Consider the following 17,872-nt stretch of genomic DNA (forward strand, 5'->3'; position numbering starts at 1 on the left):
GAAAGAAAGAAAGAAAGAGAGAAAGAAAGGAAGGAAGAAAGAAAAGAGATGTACCTGATAAGTGACCTTCCCAGCGTAGTGTTTGAGGGTGAACTCTGGCAGTGGCATCTTTGGCCTGGCATACAGCGGGTTGTTTCCATGGTGATAGTGGCACTTCTGAAGGAAGGTGTGGTCTGTTGCCTGGCGATATGATTGGAGACGGTTAATGGCTGGTGAGCCGTGGAAACTAAATCTCTACAGCACAAACGCATGTTGCCTGCGTGTGTTCAGCAGATTGCCTCAGTCAGTTACTCGTGTAACACCGTGTTCATATTTCACTTTGTGCATCGGAGACGCTCCATAATATGTTTATCTCAATATGAGCTCAGCCAGTTTCTTACATTAGGAGCCGCAGGAATAATGAAAGCAGCAGGTAGGCAATTAATTGAGCATGTGGGATAGTTGTGTATTGATCAGCGCAGGCTACAAAACGCTTCAGTCTCCTGGTTTATGAGAAATCCAATATGTGAGATGTTTTTTTTTTTTTTTTTTTCAAGTCAATTTCTTTAGAAAACTGAGGTATGAATTATTTGAGTCATGAATTATTGTCGGCTGTTGCCTTTTTTTCATAATAAATAATGAAAGACTTTAAAAGTCTCTTGCATTGTAATCTAACTTCAGTTAAAATGCACTTGCTCTCCACAGTCTTTCTCAGCTGATTGGATCTTTGTGCATTTAGAACAGGCTTCAGGAATTATTACTGCCTTTTGGTTCAATTAAGAAGTTTACGTCAACAGGTGTGAATATACCTGAGGGAAGCCGCACTGGTCATCTAGTATGCGCAGTATCCCATGGGGCTTAGCAGCAATGAGGTCAAGGCAGGCCTGGTTGTGGCTGAAAGGCTGCTGCTGCCACTCGATCTGCTCCCGCATGTACTCCTCCTGCACATGAGGCACAAAGGTTCATCAGGTTGGAGCATCAAACTCTTCCAGCTCCAGTGTTGGTTGTAAGTATTGCTTTGTCCACTCTGGTTTGTAAGAGTTAATGACCTCTTGGGTTCATGAAAGCTTTTCTGACTTGCATGAGAGTCAGGTTAGAAAACAAACATTAACGTTTTTTTTTAACACTTCTGAATCTTTTCTTTCTCTTGATCAGAAGCTATTATGATGATGGGTTCAGATCTCTCTAAGGCTCCAGTTTAAGTCTCTACGGTACACGTTGCTCTCACACAGTAAGCACTGATTTAGTGTTCTGCAGAACAAAAGATCAAGACATTTTAACTACAATCTGGTTGAAAAGTGTTTTTAAAGGTTTGATATAACTCTTGTTTCAGCAGCATTTTAATCAGTATTTTTACTCTACATGCACACAAGAAATCATGTTGCTCAGGGACACCAGGTTACTCACTAAGTTTTGATACACAGTTCACCAAATAACGCCTAATTGGGAAAACTGTGAAAAATGTGAATGAAAATATGAACTTGTGGTTTCCCTGACCTGCTCCTCCTGGAAGATGACCCTGTTAAAGTAGAACTGCAAAGTCTCATTGGCGTAGTTGATGCACAACTGCTCAAAACTGTTCACCTGTAGCTCCTGGAAGGTAAAGAGAAGATATATCGGGGGTTGCATGGGGGTTATCTAACATAGGTTAGCTCAGATGCAAGAATGCTGCGACATCATTGATGGAGGTTGTGCTTCAGTGTGACCTCAAATCCATATATGTCCAATATGGAGATGGAGAGGGCTTCGCTGCGAGGGTAGACCCGTCCGTTGATGCGCTCTGTCAGCCAACTGAACAGCAGCGAGTACAGGATCTTGGCAACAGCATCTCTATGAAGAACACACAAAAAGGTTTCTATGGAAACAGAAAACCCGGTTCCTATGGAAACAGAGGACATCTGAAAAATCTTTCCCCCCCCAGCCCCGACGTCCTTTGTCCTCACATGCCTCTGCCAAAGATTGGAAGAGAATATCAAAGATTGTTCACTTTCTGTCTGTCATCTCCTGCTTTGACTTTAGAGAGGAGTAAAAATCATGAGCACATGAAAAAGCCTCAAACAAGACTGTGAGACAGGCTTTAATTTCAGGTTGGTAAGTACTAATGAATTTAACCGATACTACACTCAGACTTTTATTCACCTGGCATCCACAGCACTCTCCACTGTGAGCGGAGTGTAGATCTTCTCCCGTACTGTATCCTAGGGGTCAAACACATCTGTGATCAAACAGCATCTCTAGCTGTTATAATATCTAATCACTTACATCTTTAATGTGCGTGTGCATTTTTATGTCAAGTGTGTTCTTCTCACAGTCAGTTTGAAGGTGACAGACTTCTGCAGGCCGTCAGGTGAGACCTGCAGCAGCTCAGCAACAACCCTAATCTCCTGTGCGCTCACCACTGACGCGACTTCCTGACCCTCAGCCTGCAGGGACGCGCACACATATACACACACGTGCACGCATGCACACACACACACACACACACACACACACACACACACACACACACACACACACACACACACAGGCATACGCATTCATTATTACCGTCATTGATCAACATCATTATCATTATCATTCAGCTGTGAAACTAAATGCATTTATGTAGGTGTGTGAGTGTGTGTGTGTGTGTGTGTGTGTGTGTGTGTGTGTGTGTGTGAGTGTGTGTGTGTGTGTGTGAGACAGAGAGAGAGACCTGGTGTGGCTGGAAGTACACGTTCCCCAGATGAAGGACAGAGGACAACAATCTGTAGATGCCGTTTTGCTCCTCTGGGGTGAAACACAGGATGTCCATGGCACACAGCAGACGCTTGAAGTCCTCCCCGTCGTCCTTTCCCTCTATGGTACAGTCCCCTCCCTGCACGCATGTACACACACACACACACACACACACACACACAAAAACACACACACACACACACACACACACACACACACACACAAAAACACACACACACAGAGCTGAAAGTCTTGTTTTTGTTCACATCCAGGGGTTTACGGTCTCACCTTGTTGCAGTGATGCAGAACTGTACTTCAGGGTGTGTCAGTACTCTGTCATAGTAAACATCATAACATGGTTATTGGATCAACAGACTTCTGAACACAACGTCAACCAGAGCGCGCAGTCAAGGAATCCAAGAGAGTTAGATAATATAAATCTATATTTTGGTTAGTCTCCATATAGGAAAATCTCTCTGCAGAGCTCTCCTTCACCCCAACACCACAAGCCGAGCTCTTGGGTCTTCCACCCTGGGGTGATTGCGTCTTCCAGTTATAAGCTCTGAAGCTTTCAAATATTCTCCCACCAAATCTGAGATCCTCGGACTCTGTGGACTCTTTTAAAAAGCAGCTGAAAACCCATCTCTTAAGTAGCATGTGGTATTTTATTCTTTTAATCAGTCTCCTATATCTGTTTTTTCCTCTTGTATATTTTATCTGGTGTTTTTACTTTTGCTTTTATTTGATGTGTTTGATTTTAACTCTTTGATTTAATTTTATTCAGTTTGATTGTGAAGCACTTTGTGAGTAGTGTCTGGGAAAAATGCTATAAAAATAAACTTTACTTTCTTGCTAGAGCTGTCACAGTCAGGGCCTCTCTCTCTCTCATTCAGCAATATGTATTCCCTGATCCTTCATCCACTTTTTGCCAGATAATTGTTTCAATCAGTCTGGTTGCTCTGGCTTAGGCTGCTTGGAATACCCTCTAACTTTTGCTTCCCTTCGCTAACAATTGTTCCCTTGTGTCCAGGATCACTGCCCGCCCGCCTCATCAATCTGAGTGCCAAACTCTTAACAAGCCAGCTCCACCTTGCCAGTCTCCAGCCTTCCAGACCCACAGTTTCATCAGCTCGCTCTCTTGCTCATTCACTACCAGCCAAACCATCAGCCTCATTCCCCTTCCTGTGTGTGAAATTCATCCCCCGGCTAACCAAGACAGCCCCAGTCATCGCCCCGATCCCTGCCAAAACAAACACTAACCTTTCAACATTCACATTCAGAGTTTAAGTAAATTAAACTTTCCCTTGTCAATTTGAACTCTTGGTCAGTGTCCTGTGTTTGATTGTGATAACAGCAACCTGAGAAACCTCAATGCAAAATAACACAACATAAATCTGAGGGGTTGCGAGATAATTCATGGGATAAAAGTAAAGAAAGATGACTTAGAACGAACAGCCACGCTAACTGGTATAATGTCTCCCATATTCACCATTTTAGTTTAGCATTTTAACACATTTGCTAATTAGCACTAAACACCACATGCAGCTGAGGCTGCAATGAATGTCATTATCTCTGTAGATATTTGCTCAGAAGCTAAAGTGCTGATTATGACTCTGGATGAAACGGTAAAAAAGTTATTACAATTCATCCTGAGGGGATGATGAAATTCATGGAGGCTCTAGAGGAGAAGTCAGAGGATTAATGTCTGTACAAACATTTCATGGTAATGCATCCAATACTTGGTGAACTTTCTCCATCCTTTGATTTTTTATGCTTTAACTCTATGGCATCAACAATTACTTATATGAAAAAGTATGATAAGGTAAAATCACTCAATCTCTGGTTAAACTAATATGCGACATGTGATGAGGGTCACATGTTTAAGGAGTCCATAAGCCTATACAGTTTGCTACCAGTGCGATGACACATACAGTGTTTTGGAAAGAAATGAGCAAACAGCACAGAGAACCCCGGCTGCAAAGGTTACTCAATCTGGATTTGGGTTCAGCAATGAGTTGTATGTTTTTGCCATTAATCACTCTGTGGAATAAATGTCACATTATCAAAAAAATGACATCTCATTTGTTAATGTGACCGTGAAATTGATTACAGTGACCACTCCTTATCTGCGCCCTGTGTGTGTGTGTGTGTGTGTGTGTGTCTGAAGTAGAGTGTATTTTACATTTGTGTGAGCACCTGGTTCAGATAGTAGTAAGTCTCAGCTTCCTGCAGATACAGCGAGTGCTTCTCATGAGGAGGAAGACCAGCCAGCATCTCATAAAAGATGTGGTAGTTCCTCTCTGATTTGGCCTGTGGATGACCACACACACACACACACACACACACACACACACACACACACACACACATACACACACACACACACGGTCAAATAACACACCCAAATCAGAAATGGAAACTGCTGTAGAAGAGAGAGTAATGACAAATAAACAGATCAATAGACGAATGACTGATGAATAGACTGGGCTTATGTGGAGGCACAGTTAGATAAAGAGCAACATGTCTGACACCACTCATGTTGTCTGCTCCTTCAATCTTCTCTTTCTCACAGTGACTCAGGTGTAAGAGGATTCCACCTGACCTGCTGTGTGTGTGTGTGTGTGTGTGTGTGTGTGTGTGTGTGTGTGCGTTCTTGTGTTTTTCACCTGAAAGACAATGCGAGACTTCTCCAACAGGTACTGAGACGTTATGGCACCGCTGATTACACCCCTGGTAAATGACACACAGGCAGGTACACACACACACACACACACACACACGCCCACACACACACGCACACACACACGCACACGCACACGCACACACACACACACACACACACACACAGTAAGTCTGAGTTAAGTAACAGGTCATACATGTGTAATGTGTTCAGATCTTCTCCGTCACAGGTTGGACAGAAGATCAGCTGTGTTACTGGGAGATGTTACCATATTCTCCACTAAGCCCACTGTGTGTGTGTGTGTGTGTGTGTGTGTGTGTGCCTGCAGACTTGCACAACGGGTGATCAGAAGTCTCTTCAGAGTTAATCTAACGTACAGACTGTTAGCTTTACAAGCGCTTGTGTTTATCTCAGAGATACTGCAGAAGCTCTGTACTCATGGTGATCAGATTTCAAAGCAAATGGTGCCATGACATTCAGTAAATTGATTTCCATAGCAACGAACAATTGTAGTGTTGTATCCAGGCATTCAAAAAAGGTGAAAATCCCATCACATTTTTACACATATCCTGGATAAAAAAACAACTTTGTCCCAACTCTGTGGTCAATAAGCTGCTTTCTGAATTCTTGCTTACCTTTTTTTTTTTCATCTTAACTTTTGTAATGACTTTGAAAAAGTTTTAATTGTTGCCCACAGGAGGAAACTCCAAAACCATATTATGCAACACCTAAAAATAATGTTTCATGAGAAAATCAATTTAATAATAGCAGTGTTTGTTCCCAATAACCTTCCTCAGGTTCAGTGGGACTTTCTCCCTACTAACGGCTGTGACCATGCTTGATTTGGTTTTTAAAGTTTATTCCCTAAAATGGCAATTGTTACAATATGTGATTTGATCCTGATGATGTAGAAGGGAGGGAAATTCCTGCTTTCCAGATCATCTAGATTCTCTAGTTGTCTGGACTCAGAAACCATGACAACAACTTGACAACTGGAAACTGTTGTTGACATTTGCTGTGTTCTTGTTAAGTTGTAGTTACTTACTCCTCCATGTAGATCTGCGTGTATTTGCCAAAGCGTGAGGAGTTGTCATTGCGCACTGTTTTGGCATTCCCAAAAGACTCCAGCAGGGGCGTGGCCTCCAGGATCTGACCAATCATTATAGACAGAAGCGTTACCGTGGTTACCTAAAACAGGGATGCTGTTTGTCATGAGAACAAAAAAGAAGAGCAGGGACACTTTACCTCTATCTGATGGTAGATGGTAGAGAAGAAGAGAGAGGAGAAAGATGTTAGCTCAAATGACCACATGTACGAGTGTATTTGCATGTATGTAGCTATAGGTAGAAAATATACCTGTTGTGTGACGTTGCGTTTGTGATGTATGGCTGTCAGGTAACGCAGGATCAGTTTAGTAGCTTCAGTCTTTCCTGATCCACTTTCTCCGCTGTAATAACAAAAACAGTTAACCTAAGGCTTTATTATTCATTAAGAGTATGTTGTGGCACGGTGGCAAAAAAAAAAAAAAGGGTGAGAAAATGGGTGTTTTAAAAAGTCAAACAGCATCCCACTGTTTAAAAGACGGCTTTGAGCTTTAGAGTACTACTTGTTAAAATGAGCAGCTCATTCAAGGCCTCGCTCAGCCAGAATAAAAAAGAACGCTAAACTGCTTTTCATACCTGATCACAATACACTGGTCCTTTTTGGCATCCATCATGGTGGTATATGAGAGATTAGCAATGGCGAAAAGATGACTGCAACACAACAAAACATCTTTTAATGAACAAATGCATCCGGGTGCTCATTGGTTATGTGTGAGCGTGTGTCTGTGCGTGTAGATGTGAAGTGGTAGTGAAATCCATAACCAAACTCTCCCTTGGCAACCAACCAACAGCAGTGTAACAGGAACCTCTTACTAACACCTGAGAGTGCTGGCATTTACACCTCCATTTACCACCATACTGCACCTCAGAGCACAGCTCACGACACATGTAGACAGATGTAGTACAACAGTATAATCGCACGCAGGAACACGCAGTTGCAAAGGTCTCAGTTAAAGGTTAGAGAGTTAAGTTTAATCTACCCACTGCAGAACTTGAAAGCTCATAATTCTACCAGAGTTGTGCAGTCCTCTAAATGTGTTATTTGAATAACTTTTTCTTTCTTTCTTTCTTTCTTCTTCTTTAAAATATACATAGTAATAGACCATTATGAGTTTGATATGACAAATTATTCAAGTGAGTGCAGCCGTCCATGAAATGTGAAAAGATTCAAAAATGGTTTATCTTGCAAAGTTGAAATCTTTCATAAAAGTCTGAATCAGATTTAGACATTTAGAAACATCCTGCGTACGAATGACACACACACACACACACACACACACACACACACACTCCTGAGTCTTACGGAGGGTTGTCACTCAGGCCGCGGCCTTCGTACTGAAGCACCATGTCTGTGCCGTAAATGTTGAGCAACTTGTAGGGATTCACAGACACGAGGATGCTGCCTATGTAGGTCTGTGTGGTGGGAAAAAAAAAAAAGAGAAAGAACAAGGAGAGTAGATAAATGGATGTAGTTCAGAGTGTCCATGACATTTTAATGATATTAGTTATTTAATTTGCATATTATAAATTAGGCATACATAGAGGAGTTCCTGGTCGTAGCGCTTCTTCAGGTTCATCAGAACTGTGGTCTCATTCAGCTCACTGAAATCAAACACAGAGGAAATTAAACACACAGGGCACATATTGTCTCACTGGAGCAGGATTCCCACACTCGCTTTGACATCCAAAATTAATTACCCTTCAGTGACATTCAAGAGCTTCCTCTGTGAAAGCTGGTAAAATTATGATGTTGATGATAATGATGTCAAAATCAAACATCAGAGGAAGTTTTTACATCAAGAAGTGTTTGTGGAATCATTTCTTTCAAACCTTTGTTGTTGAAGTAACACAAATAACTAATGAAGGGAGTTTCCTAAGGATCTGAAGTGATGATCATTCAAAGATTATCAAAGCCTGGAGGCACACTGGGACACACACTGTAAATTGTTGTTTGCAAAAACTGAATGGATCTGCAGTGAAATGACCTTTGCTGCTCTACGCTGAGCTCTGTGAGACAGTGACATGAGTGAACGGGCTGTGAGACTGTTTGTTAATACTGCACTGTGCTTACGGCAGCTGTGTCATGTCCTCCATTCCCTCCGCCCAGCGCTTCACCCGGTGGCTTGTTGTGGTCATGCTTAAGATATGGAAGATCTGGACACACACACACACACACACAATGGTATGCAATTAGTCCTACACAGTCCTGAAACATTGTCAAAGCTTGAGGGACATTGCTTGATGCAGAGCTGATGTGAAATATGCAGACATTTTAATATTGAATGTTTTTTGTGGGCCATCCAGCCTCAGTGCAGTGGGCTTTATAGTTATTGCTTGAATAATTGCATTCATTCCCATCCCAGTTTATCAGCTGTCATAAGAAATCATTAAAAACTTTTAGCTACCTTGTCATACCAGCTTTGACCAGGTGCTCTCTCTCTGTCAGGAGTCCAGTCTGGGTCCTGAGGCTGTCCGTCCCCAAATCGAGCTGTGGGTGGATATCCTTCTAACATCCCATCTTCTCTGTACATGGACCACTTTGACAGATTCTGGACTGTTCCATGTGGTAAAACCCTCTCAGCTGCCCAAACATCCTCCCCTCCCTCCCCTCCTCCTCGGGCATTTCTGGCCCAGTGGCCTGAGCGTGGCCCGTAGGGAGGAACCACAGCGTAGCGATTATCCTCGCCCTCTAGGCCCGTTGGCACCCTGTATGAGGCGTAGCGAAGCTGCTGGTTTTGGATGGCATTAGACAGGCTGGGGTTGTGGAACCGACGTGTGAGAAGAGAGCCATCCGGCAGTCTGTGGAGCGAGCAGTGGTTCTCTTCAGCAACAAACGTGTAACACAGAGTTCAGCAACACTGAGAAAAATATGACTTTGAAATTGTTTTTGTGGAAAAATGTCTTTTTGATATAGTTGGCAATTCATGTGGCTTTTCTACAAAAATGGTGTTTCCACTACAGGAACTTTCCCAGGGGACCAAGAACCTTTTGAGGAGGTCAGAGACTAAACCTGCGTTTCGACTGGAGGAATCAGGAACTAAATTTAGCTCCAGGCTGATAGTTCAAGATGTAAAAGAGGTACCTGCTCCAAGCTAAATACTTTATATGTGTTCAGGGAATTTAGGTGGGGTTTTCAAGGCTGATGGTCGCTGACTGGTCAAAGACATCCTGGTGTACCGCTTCCTTCACAAAACAAGGAAGTGCTCTGGAGGATGCTGGACATTTATTGATGTTTAAAAACAAAGTCAACCTTTGTTGTTGCCTTTAGAGAGTAGTGATGCGAGAACAAGTGAAATAAAACTTTATTTCCGGATAGTTTCACAGCAGTTATGTTTTAAAGGCAGAGAAACATAACCATCAAACCCTCAGAGGATCGTCTACTTTGGAGACAGACACTGGAGTTTACTGTTTCCATTATCTCCTCTGCATGTCTCCTTTTCATTCATTAATTTATTATTATCTAATTCAAACATCAGAGTCACATAACAGTAAACAACAGGACAATTCTGTGTCATTGTCCCCTTGTGGGTGAAAATTGCATCTCAAACGTTTTTTAATGCGTCATTAGTTTCTGAGTTTAGTTCTCCTTTAGTTCGTCAAAATATTTCACTCTCCATTGTTAAAAGGTTAATGCCTACCTTGCAATTCACAGGTAATTCCGTGCAACACCTGGACAAGCCTATGAAGTCATTCTCTGTCCTAGTTTCCATTAATAGCGTAGTTCCCTACCTGTAACTGACACCACGGAGTTCCTCATTCTGCAGCACAGAGGCGAGGTTGGGAGCGGTGGGTTTTGGTGTCCCTGACAGTACTGAGTTTTCTGACAGGTGAAAGAGACCTTTAGAACGAAGCGCCTGGTTCTGCCTCAGAGCGGCTGTAAGGTTGGGAGTGGAGGGCTTCTGGCCAGGGATAACCAAGGAACCATCAGGGAGCTGGTATGATGCGTTACGAAGGTTCTTATTCAGAAGAGCCTGCGGATTATTCAAGGTTATTTTCACTAAATTAGGCAGATCATTGTCATTTAACTGTATGATTCAAAAGTAACGGCTAAGATGTTTCAAACAAACGTGCACTGGGTTAGTAAAAAAAAAAAAAAAAGACAGAAAGACAATAAAACACACAGGTACTGCAGCAAAGTTAAAATAAGATTAACAGGCACACACTGTAGACAGGTCAGGGGAAACCGGTTTCCGTGGGTCGATGATGATTGTTCCATCAGGCAGGGTGTACGACACACCCTTTAGATAGGGGTTCTGCAGGGCGACTGCCAGGTTGGGGCTCTTTGGTTTCCTCGGGTCCACTATAATAGTTCCATCTGGGAGGGTGTAGGAAGCTCCTTTCAAGGCTGGGTTGTTGAGAGCCTAAATATTAGAGAGGCTGTTTCAGTTAAGGTAAGCCTGAGAGGTTAAAGAAATACAATTTGAATTAAAGCAGCAGCTTAGTATGTTTGATAACCAATTATTATTAGTAAAATACAAAGAGCTACATCAGTTTGTGGAAACTATTTCAAATCCCGTACACACAAGTATTACTATATGGATCAGGAGGGAAAAAACAGTAATACATCAACACGCGCAAAGCCACTCAAAAGTCTGTATCCATAGCTAACCTTAGCCAGGTTTGGTGATATGGGTGTATTGGGATCTTGAATCCCTTCCGGTAATGTGAGGGAGGTGTTCAGCAGGGAAGAGTTTTGAAGGGCGCTCTGCAGGTTTGGAGAGACAGGTTTCCGTGGATCAATGATGATAGTGCCATCTGGCAGGGTGTACGAAGCACTCTTCAGGTAAGGGTTCTGAAGTGCTGCTGACAGGTTCGGGGACTTCTGTTTCTTGGGGTCAATCACAATCGTGCCATCGGGGAGAGAGTAGGAGGCTTCACGCAGCGCTGGGTTGTTCAGAGCCGAAGCCAGGCTTGGGGAAATTTGTTGCTGTATGAGCAGAGACAGCACAGACTTACTTTGACTAATGAAATATGCTAGGCAGAGGGAAGACAGTACATTACAACAAAAGGTGAATTCAATTAGAGTTAAGGATCAAGAGTCGTGGGTTACTTGCTGTCGAGGGTCTATAATGGTGCCATCAGGGAGAGTATATGAAGCAGTCCTGAGATCCCGGTTCTGAATAGCTCTAGAAAGGCTAGGAGACATGGGCTTCTGGGGGACTCGAGGGTCCTGTGTGGGTGGAGGGGGGGTGATATAGAGAAAAAACTGAAACTGTAATAATTCATGCAGTTTGTTATTGTTGTACTGTACGTAGACAAACACACACCTCAGGTTTCCTAGTTATTTTTAGATGTTCCTTCATACCTACCCTGATAACTGATCCATCAGGCAAGGTGTATGATGCTCCACGAACTTGTTGGTTCTGCAAGGCATGGCCGAGCAAAGGGGAGGAGCGTGGATCTGCATATGGTGACACAAAGGTTCCGTCTGGCAGCCGGTACGATGCCTGCATCACCTGTGGATTCTGTAGCGCTCGTCCTAACATTGGTGAAGAGGGTGGTGCGGGGCCGTATGGAGATCGTCTGAGTTGCACAGGTGTCTGATAAGATGCTTGGCGGAGGTTTGGGTTCTGTTGTAATGCACTGTGGAGCTGAGGTCCAGCTGGTGCATAAGGGTTACGGCGTTGCATCATTGGTGATCTTAAAGATGAAACACCTTGCAAATCAGATCGGTTCTGCAGGGCGTCATGGAGCAGTGGTGCTGGGCCAGGCTCGGAGATATAATCGTATGGGGTAACAACAGTCGGTCCGTATGGTGAACGGAGCTGTGGAGTCTGATAAGAAGCCACACCTCTTAGTGCCTGACCGTGTCTCATGGCTCCAGAGAGCATTGGGGAAGAAGGTACAGATGGAGCATATGGGGACTGAGGCCTATGAAGGGGAGACACATAGGATGCTTCCCTCACTGCCTGATTCTGCAGAGCTCCAGACAGCATCGGGGAAGAAGGAGGCATAGGCTCCTCATAAGCTGACAGTGGTGTTTGTAAAGGAGAAACATAGGATGCATCTCGTATAGCTTGATTCTGCAGAGCCCCAGACAGCATGGGAGACGAAGGGGCCATAGGCTGCTCATAGGAAGACATTGGTCTCTGCAGTGGGGGGACATAAGACGCATCCCGAATGGCCGGGTTTTGCATTGCGCCAGAAAGCGTAGGGGATGAAAGACCATATGGTTCTACATATTCAGTGGCCATCTCACTCATGCCTACCACCTGGGCTGCCCCTGGGCCAAGGGGTGAAGAGAAAGAGGCCTGACGAATAGCCTGGTTCTGCAAAGCACCAGATAACATGGGAGAAGGGGGCACAACAAACTGCTCAGCATTGGGATCAGCATAGGGGCCGGACACATATGCTTCTGGTGCATATGTGGGTGGACGGGTAGCTCGAGGGGGCAGGAGGGGGGAGGACTGACGAAAGAGTCGAGGAGAGAGGCGCGGGGATGCAGGACGTGGCATGTGTTTCAGGGAGGGTTGTGGAGAAGCAGGAGGCATCCTTCTCATTGAATGTTGAGCCATGAGGGGACGTCCTCGAGCGATGGGGCGAGGAGGAAATCGGCCAGATTCTCTCCTCCCCAGGGGAGCACGGTGAACCATGTGAGGGGAATGGAAAGGGGAAGGGAGGGATGAGTCCACTGTGAGAACAGAAGACGCATTGCTTCTTATAGAGGCAGCACGGAATGGACGCACATTCTGGGTGGGAGGGGGCACTGGACGCCCTCTGAGACCCATAGGGGAGGGTCTGACAGCACCTAAAGGAACATTTCCCCCCATCCTGGGCCTGGCCAAGGGCGTGGGGTCCCTGAGCAGCCGAGTAGAGCGACGAGAGAGGGCAGGGGATGATGGGGCAGGACGGGGCCCTGCAGGGGATGAACTGCGATGAGATGGAGAGGGAGACGGTCTTCTACTGAGCTGTGGAGACAGAGGGGGAGATGCATGACTGGGGGAGAAGGAAGGTGAGGGCGGTCCACGCATCCGTCTCCCTCCAAACGGGCTGCGAGCAGGAATTGGTGACGATGGGGGACTTCGCCTCCTCATGGAAGCACGGGGTGAGGAAGGTGGAGAACGTTGCCTCATTGATGCTCGTGGTGAGGGTGGAGGACTTCGCCGCATCATAGAAGCACGGGGGGAAGGAGGGGCTGAGGGTCCTCGGGCCAGAGGAGACGGTGATCTCTGAGGTTGCATTCTACGATGGGCGAAAGGGGACGCCATGGGGGAAGAGGGAGGTGAGATCTGTCTCGACATAACAGAGGGGGGTCTTTGGGCGCTAATGAACCCATTTCTCATGGATGGTTGTGGGGAGGGGCTTCGTCTCTGAGGAAGCATAGAAGAAGATACTGGGGATGCCATGGCAGAGCGATGACGTTGCATTTGTGGGGAGGGCATCATGACAGAGCGGCGGGATGGAGTTGGAGAGGGTTGGAGACGGCGTGCAGCAAGCGGGGACATACCTGCTTGTTTAATAATCATGGCAGTTGGAGTAGGGATTGACGGCAGGCCATAACCCTGTTGCTGTGACATCATCATTGGATCTGTCATCATCTGCTGCTGGAAAAACATAACAAAATGAAAGACGTTAAGGAAGCACTACATCTGGAGAAAATTGGGTAGCACTAGATTTAAGGCTGTAATTCATGGTATTCCAATAAGAAAACTATGAAACCACCTTATGGAGAATAATAATACAATAAAATACTACCTATTAAGGACACATTTTACTCTTGTTATTGTGAATGTAACATCAATCTTAAGTGTGGAAAAATGCAAAAAGTATATAATCAGTGAAAACTGCTACTCCCCAACCCCCTGGCAAGCAGTTGGATCCCGCTGGATGGCGGGAGAGTTGTGTCAAAAATAAAGTGGTGGGTGTCCACTGGAATTAAGGATTTAGACTACTGCTGTGTTTCTCTAACCATTTACTGCAAGCAATGTAATAATACATCAATTTTTATAGATAAGTGGTTTGGGAAAATAGCAAGTTTAACATTACCTGCCTGCTGATGGCAAGAATTTAACAGTTAATAGCTGGAGATATCTGTTGTTTCAACACTTCTAATCTGGAAGAATATCCACTGATAAACTGTTGACTAGCCACAAATAAACTTACTTAATTATGTCATGGAGATGTTTTTTTTTTTTTTTATTCACTCCAGTTCTAATATCACTCATTATGTTACATTATATTTTTTGAGTTCACCACTTAAAAGCTGAAGATGTAGTGGAACATTTTCTTAGTTGTCAGAGATGCTGTGGGTCTCCCTCTAGGGTTGCATTATTTAAAAAGCAGTGGGGGTGTACTCTCAGAGCACAGTGGGGATGTCTTCCACATTTATATGTTAATCATACTGTATGTTAACCCCACATTACAATAGGAGACAGGTTGAAATTTTACCCTCTAACACTAAAGAGCATACACAATCAATGACAAAACAGAGATAGAATTACCTGTGGTGAAATCATTTGTGGGGACATCATTTGTTGCTGTGGTAGCATCATTTGCTGTGACATCATCTGCTCTTGTGGTGACAACATTTGTTGTGACATCATCTGCTGCTGTGGTGACATCATCTGTTGCTGTGGTGACATCATCTGTGATGGCATCATTTGGGGGGGCATACCCTGTTCTTGTTGTAACATCATCTGCTGCTGTGATGACATCATCTGTGATGGCATCATTTGGGGGGGCACACCCTGTTCTTGTATCATCTGTGGGGCCATCATCATTTGTTCTTGAGGAGAAAACATCATTTGTTGTTGTGGTGGCATTGCCATTTGTGCCTGTAATGACATCATGTCACCAGGTTGACCTGGTGCAAGAGGAATCTGGTTTTCATACTGGATTTCTGACATGTCTTCAAATTCTGGATCAGGTGGCAAAGTAGGCGGAGGGGGCAGGGGGACATCCAGACGCTCTTTCCCAAATAGGCGTACTTGAGGTCTAGGAACTCTGAATGTCATCTCCCCTCTCTGAAGTCCACCGGTACCATCCCCATACTGATCCAACTGACCTGCATACTGGTCCCCATACAGGCCCTGTACCTGATCCATCCCCTGCCCTCCGAAGCCAAAGACCTGCTGACCTCCTGGTGGGAATCCAATGGCCTGCTGGGAGCTGTAGTCTTGGTAAAGCATGCCAGCATCGCTATAGCTAAGTTGATAGTCTGGTGGAAATCCCCCTTGCATTCCCATAGTTGCTGCATAAGGGGTCTCATAATAACCTCCCTGTCCGTTGTCATAGTAATCCCCTTGTCCATCACTGTAGTAAACTCCTTGACCGTTTTCATCATAATAACCCTGAGCCTGAGGGTCAAGGAATCCATCTACCGCTCCTTCATACATATGGTCCTCACCATTTTGTGCATAATAGTCTAGACCCTCGTCACCATACATTGCCACTGCCTGTTGTTGCTGGTAACCATAGTAATCAGCTTCCTGGTCGTTATAGTAGCCTTGGGCAGAGGAATACGGGTCATAGTAGTCCCCCGTGCTCTCATCGTAAAGACCACCTTCATAATATTCTGCATTTGGATCATAGAGTCCTTCTTCCTCATAGTAACCCAGGTCTTGATAGTCTGCTCCCCCTGTTCCATTGTCATAGTAACCAAACTGACCCTGGCTTCCATATGCTGCATCTCCGTAACCACCATAACCATCTTCATGATCTCCATAACCTTTCTGGCGGATTGAATGTCGGTGGTCAAATCCATAAGCCTCCTCCCCATGCTCATAGCCATCGTTACGGTAACCACGGAGGTGACCTCTGGAGCTGGCTTGTCGGCTGTGTGCTCTACGTCCCCCCCAGCCATGGTGTCCGGAATTCCCTCGCATTTTACTTGTCAGGAAGCGTTTGGTCAGCCAGTTAGTTACCGCTGCAACCTTACCCAGCAACATACTTCTGTTCTTGAAGTCCTCAGTGGGCCCGTCACCATCCTTTTTTCGAAATAAGCCTTTGAAGAAGCCCCCTTTCTTCTCAATTGATTGTCTCCCTCCCCCCAGACGAAGCAGCATATAGGTTGGCTTCTTACCACCATTTGCTGCCGCTTGCTCTCTGGCCTCTTTCTCCTTTTTCTTCTTTTTGCTGATCTTGAACCTCATCATGAATCGAGAGGTGTTCTTCAGAATGGACTTCCGGCGTTTCTTCTTAGCAAGTCGGTTCTTTCTCTTCCCCAACCTCAGGAACAAACGCGATGTACTTTTCAGCTTCTTCCTGCTGTTCCTGCGTCGTTTGAAACCAGAAAACTTCATGAACATCCTGGACATGTTCTTCAGACCTTTCCTTGGGATTTCCCTTACTGGAGGTGGTGGAGCTTCCTCTTTCTTTTTGCCTTTCTTTTTCTTTGCATCAGCATCCGATTTCCCTCCTTTATGGTGGCGGTCATCTTTAGATTTCTTTTTGGATTTGCCGTAATCCTCCTCATCCTCGTCATACTCATCTTCTTCCTCTTCATCCTCTTCCTCCTCTTCCTCTGACTCTTCGCCACGTCTAGACTTCCCCCCTTTCTTTCCCTTCACCCCTTTGCCTCCTCGCCCCTTCCCTCTCCTGTCATCTTCTGAGTATTCCTCCTCCTCATCCAGTTCTTCACTTAACTCTTCATCCTCTTCCTCATCACTGAGGAGCTCCTCCTCTTCCTCCTCTTCCTCCACTTTCTTACCTTTTCCTTTGTCTTTTCCTTTCTTTCCATCATCTTTACCCTTAGAGGGCTCCTCTTTTCCCTTCTTCCCCCCTTTCTTATCATCTTTTCCACCTTTCTTATCATCCTTCCCCCCTTTCTTATCATCCTTTCCACCTTTCTTATCATCCTTACTGGCTTTCTTGTCATCTTTTCCTCCTTTTTTGTCATCTTTCCCTTTCTTTTCCTCCTCTTTCTTTTTCTCTGGTACAGGTTTTCCACCCTTCTTCGCGTCCTTCTTGGGGTCTTTCTTGCTGGGCATTTTGACAAGTGGCTAAGAGCACACCATGCCCTTTCTTCAGGCAATGCTGTAAACCTTCAAACACACAAACACACAAATGTTACTTACACTTGGAAGGCAGAGTATTTTTCTAAGTTTAACACAAAAAAATTTAATGTGATATGTTAAGAAAATATGATCAGAAGTCTGACCTTTAAAAGATTCCTTGGTTTAGATATGTCGGGTTGACTCTGTGCCGGCACTATATGCAGGTTCGCTATCTGTGTGAGGACAGGTCCACCTGGCCAAAGCAGTTCTACTCTGTTCAGATCTGGTCCCCATGAAGGCTCCTGTCCAGACATATATAGCTAAATATCAGCCGTCTTTTTCTCTAAACACACACACACACACACACACACACACACACACACACACACACACACACACACACACACACACACTCTAACAAAATCAGTTAGTTAAATAAACTGTGATTTTGATATTAT

At 44.7% G+C, this 17,872-nt stretch overlaps 1 protein-coding gene across 1 annotated transcript in view; it reads right to left on the reverse strand.

Moving 5' to 3' along the window:
* Positions 1-16,736, reverse strand: part of myo15ab (myosin XVAb) — a 42,404-nt gene extending 25,668 nt beyond the window's left edge. The window contains exons 1-24 of the mRNA XM_087176957.1: positions 15,255-16,736; positions 13,468-13,662; positions 11,790-13,388; positions 11,531-11,650; positions 11,090-11,407; positions 10,644-10,841; positions 10,210-10,451; positions 8,886-9,279; positions 8,552-8,634; positions 8,019-8,082; positions 7,784-7,893; positions 7,057-7,131; positions 6,734-6,824; positions 6,623-6,628; positions 6,423-6,526; positions 5,364-5,427; positions 4,894-5,007; positions 2,675-2,836; positions 2,289-2,402; positions 2,119-2,177; positions 1,686-1,809; positions 1,477-1,572; positions 789-920; positions 55-180 (exon numbers count right to left, since the gene is read on the reverse strand). Coding sequence (XP_087033083.1) covers positions 55-180; positions 789-920; positions 1,477-1,572; positions 1,686-1,809; positions 2,119-2,177; positions 2,289-2,402; positions 2,675-2,836; positions 4,894-5,007; positions 5,364-5,427; positions 6,423-6,526; positions 6,623-6,628; positions 6,734-6,824; positions 7,057-7,131; positions 7,784-7,893; positions 8,019-8,082; positions 8,552-8,634; positions 8,886-9,279; positions 10,210-10,451; positions 10,644-10,841; positions 11,090-11,407; positions 11,531-11,650; positions 11,790-13,388; positions 13,468-13,662; positions 15,255-16,736 — 6,072 coding nt within the window. The remainder of the gene's footprint in view (positions 1-54; positions 181-788; positions 921-1,476; positions 1,573-1,685; positions 1,810-2,118; positions 2,178-2,288; positions 2,403-2,674; positions 2,837-4,893; positions 5,008-5,363; positions 5,428-6,422; positions 6,527-6,622; positions 6,629-6,733; positions 6,825-7,056; positions 7,132-7,783; positions 7,894-8,018; positions 8,083-8,551; positions 8,635-8,885; positions 9,280-10,209; positions 10,452-10,643; positions 10,842-11,089; positions 11,408-11,530; positions 11,651-11,789; positions 13,389-13,467; positions 13,663-15,254) is intronic.
* Positions 16,737-17,872: the final 1,136 nt, after the last annotated feature.

This window comes from Seriola lalandi, unplaced genomic scaffold (assembly GCF_002814215.2).
Source record: "Seriola lalandi dorsalis isolate HSWRI2012SDOR001 ecotype SW California unplaced genomic scaffold, Sedor1 jcf7180002054574, whole genome shotgun sequence".
Classification (NCBI taxonomy): domain Eukaryota; kingdom Metazoa; phylum Chordata; class Actinopteri; order Carangiformes; family Carangidae; genus Seriola; species Seriola lalandi.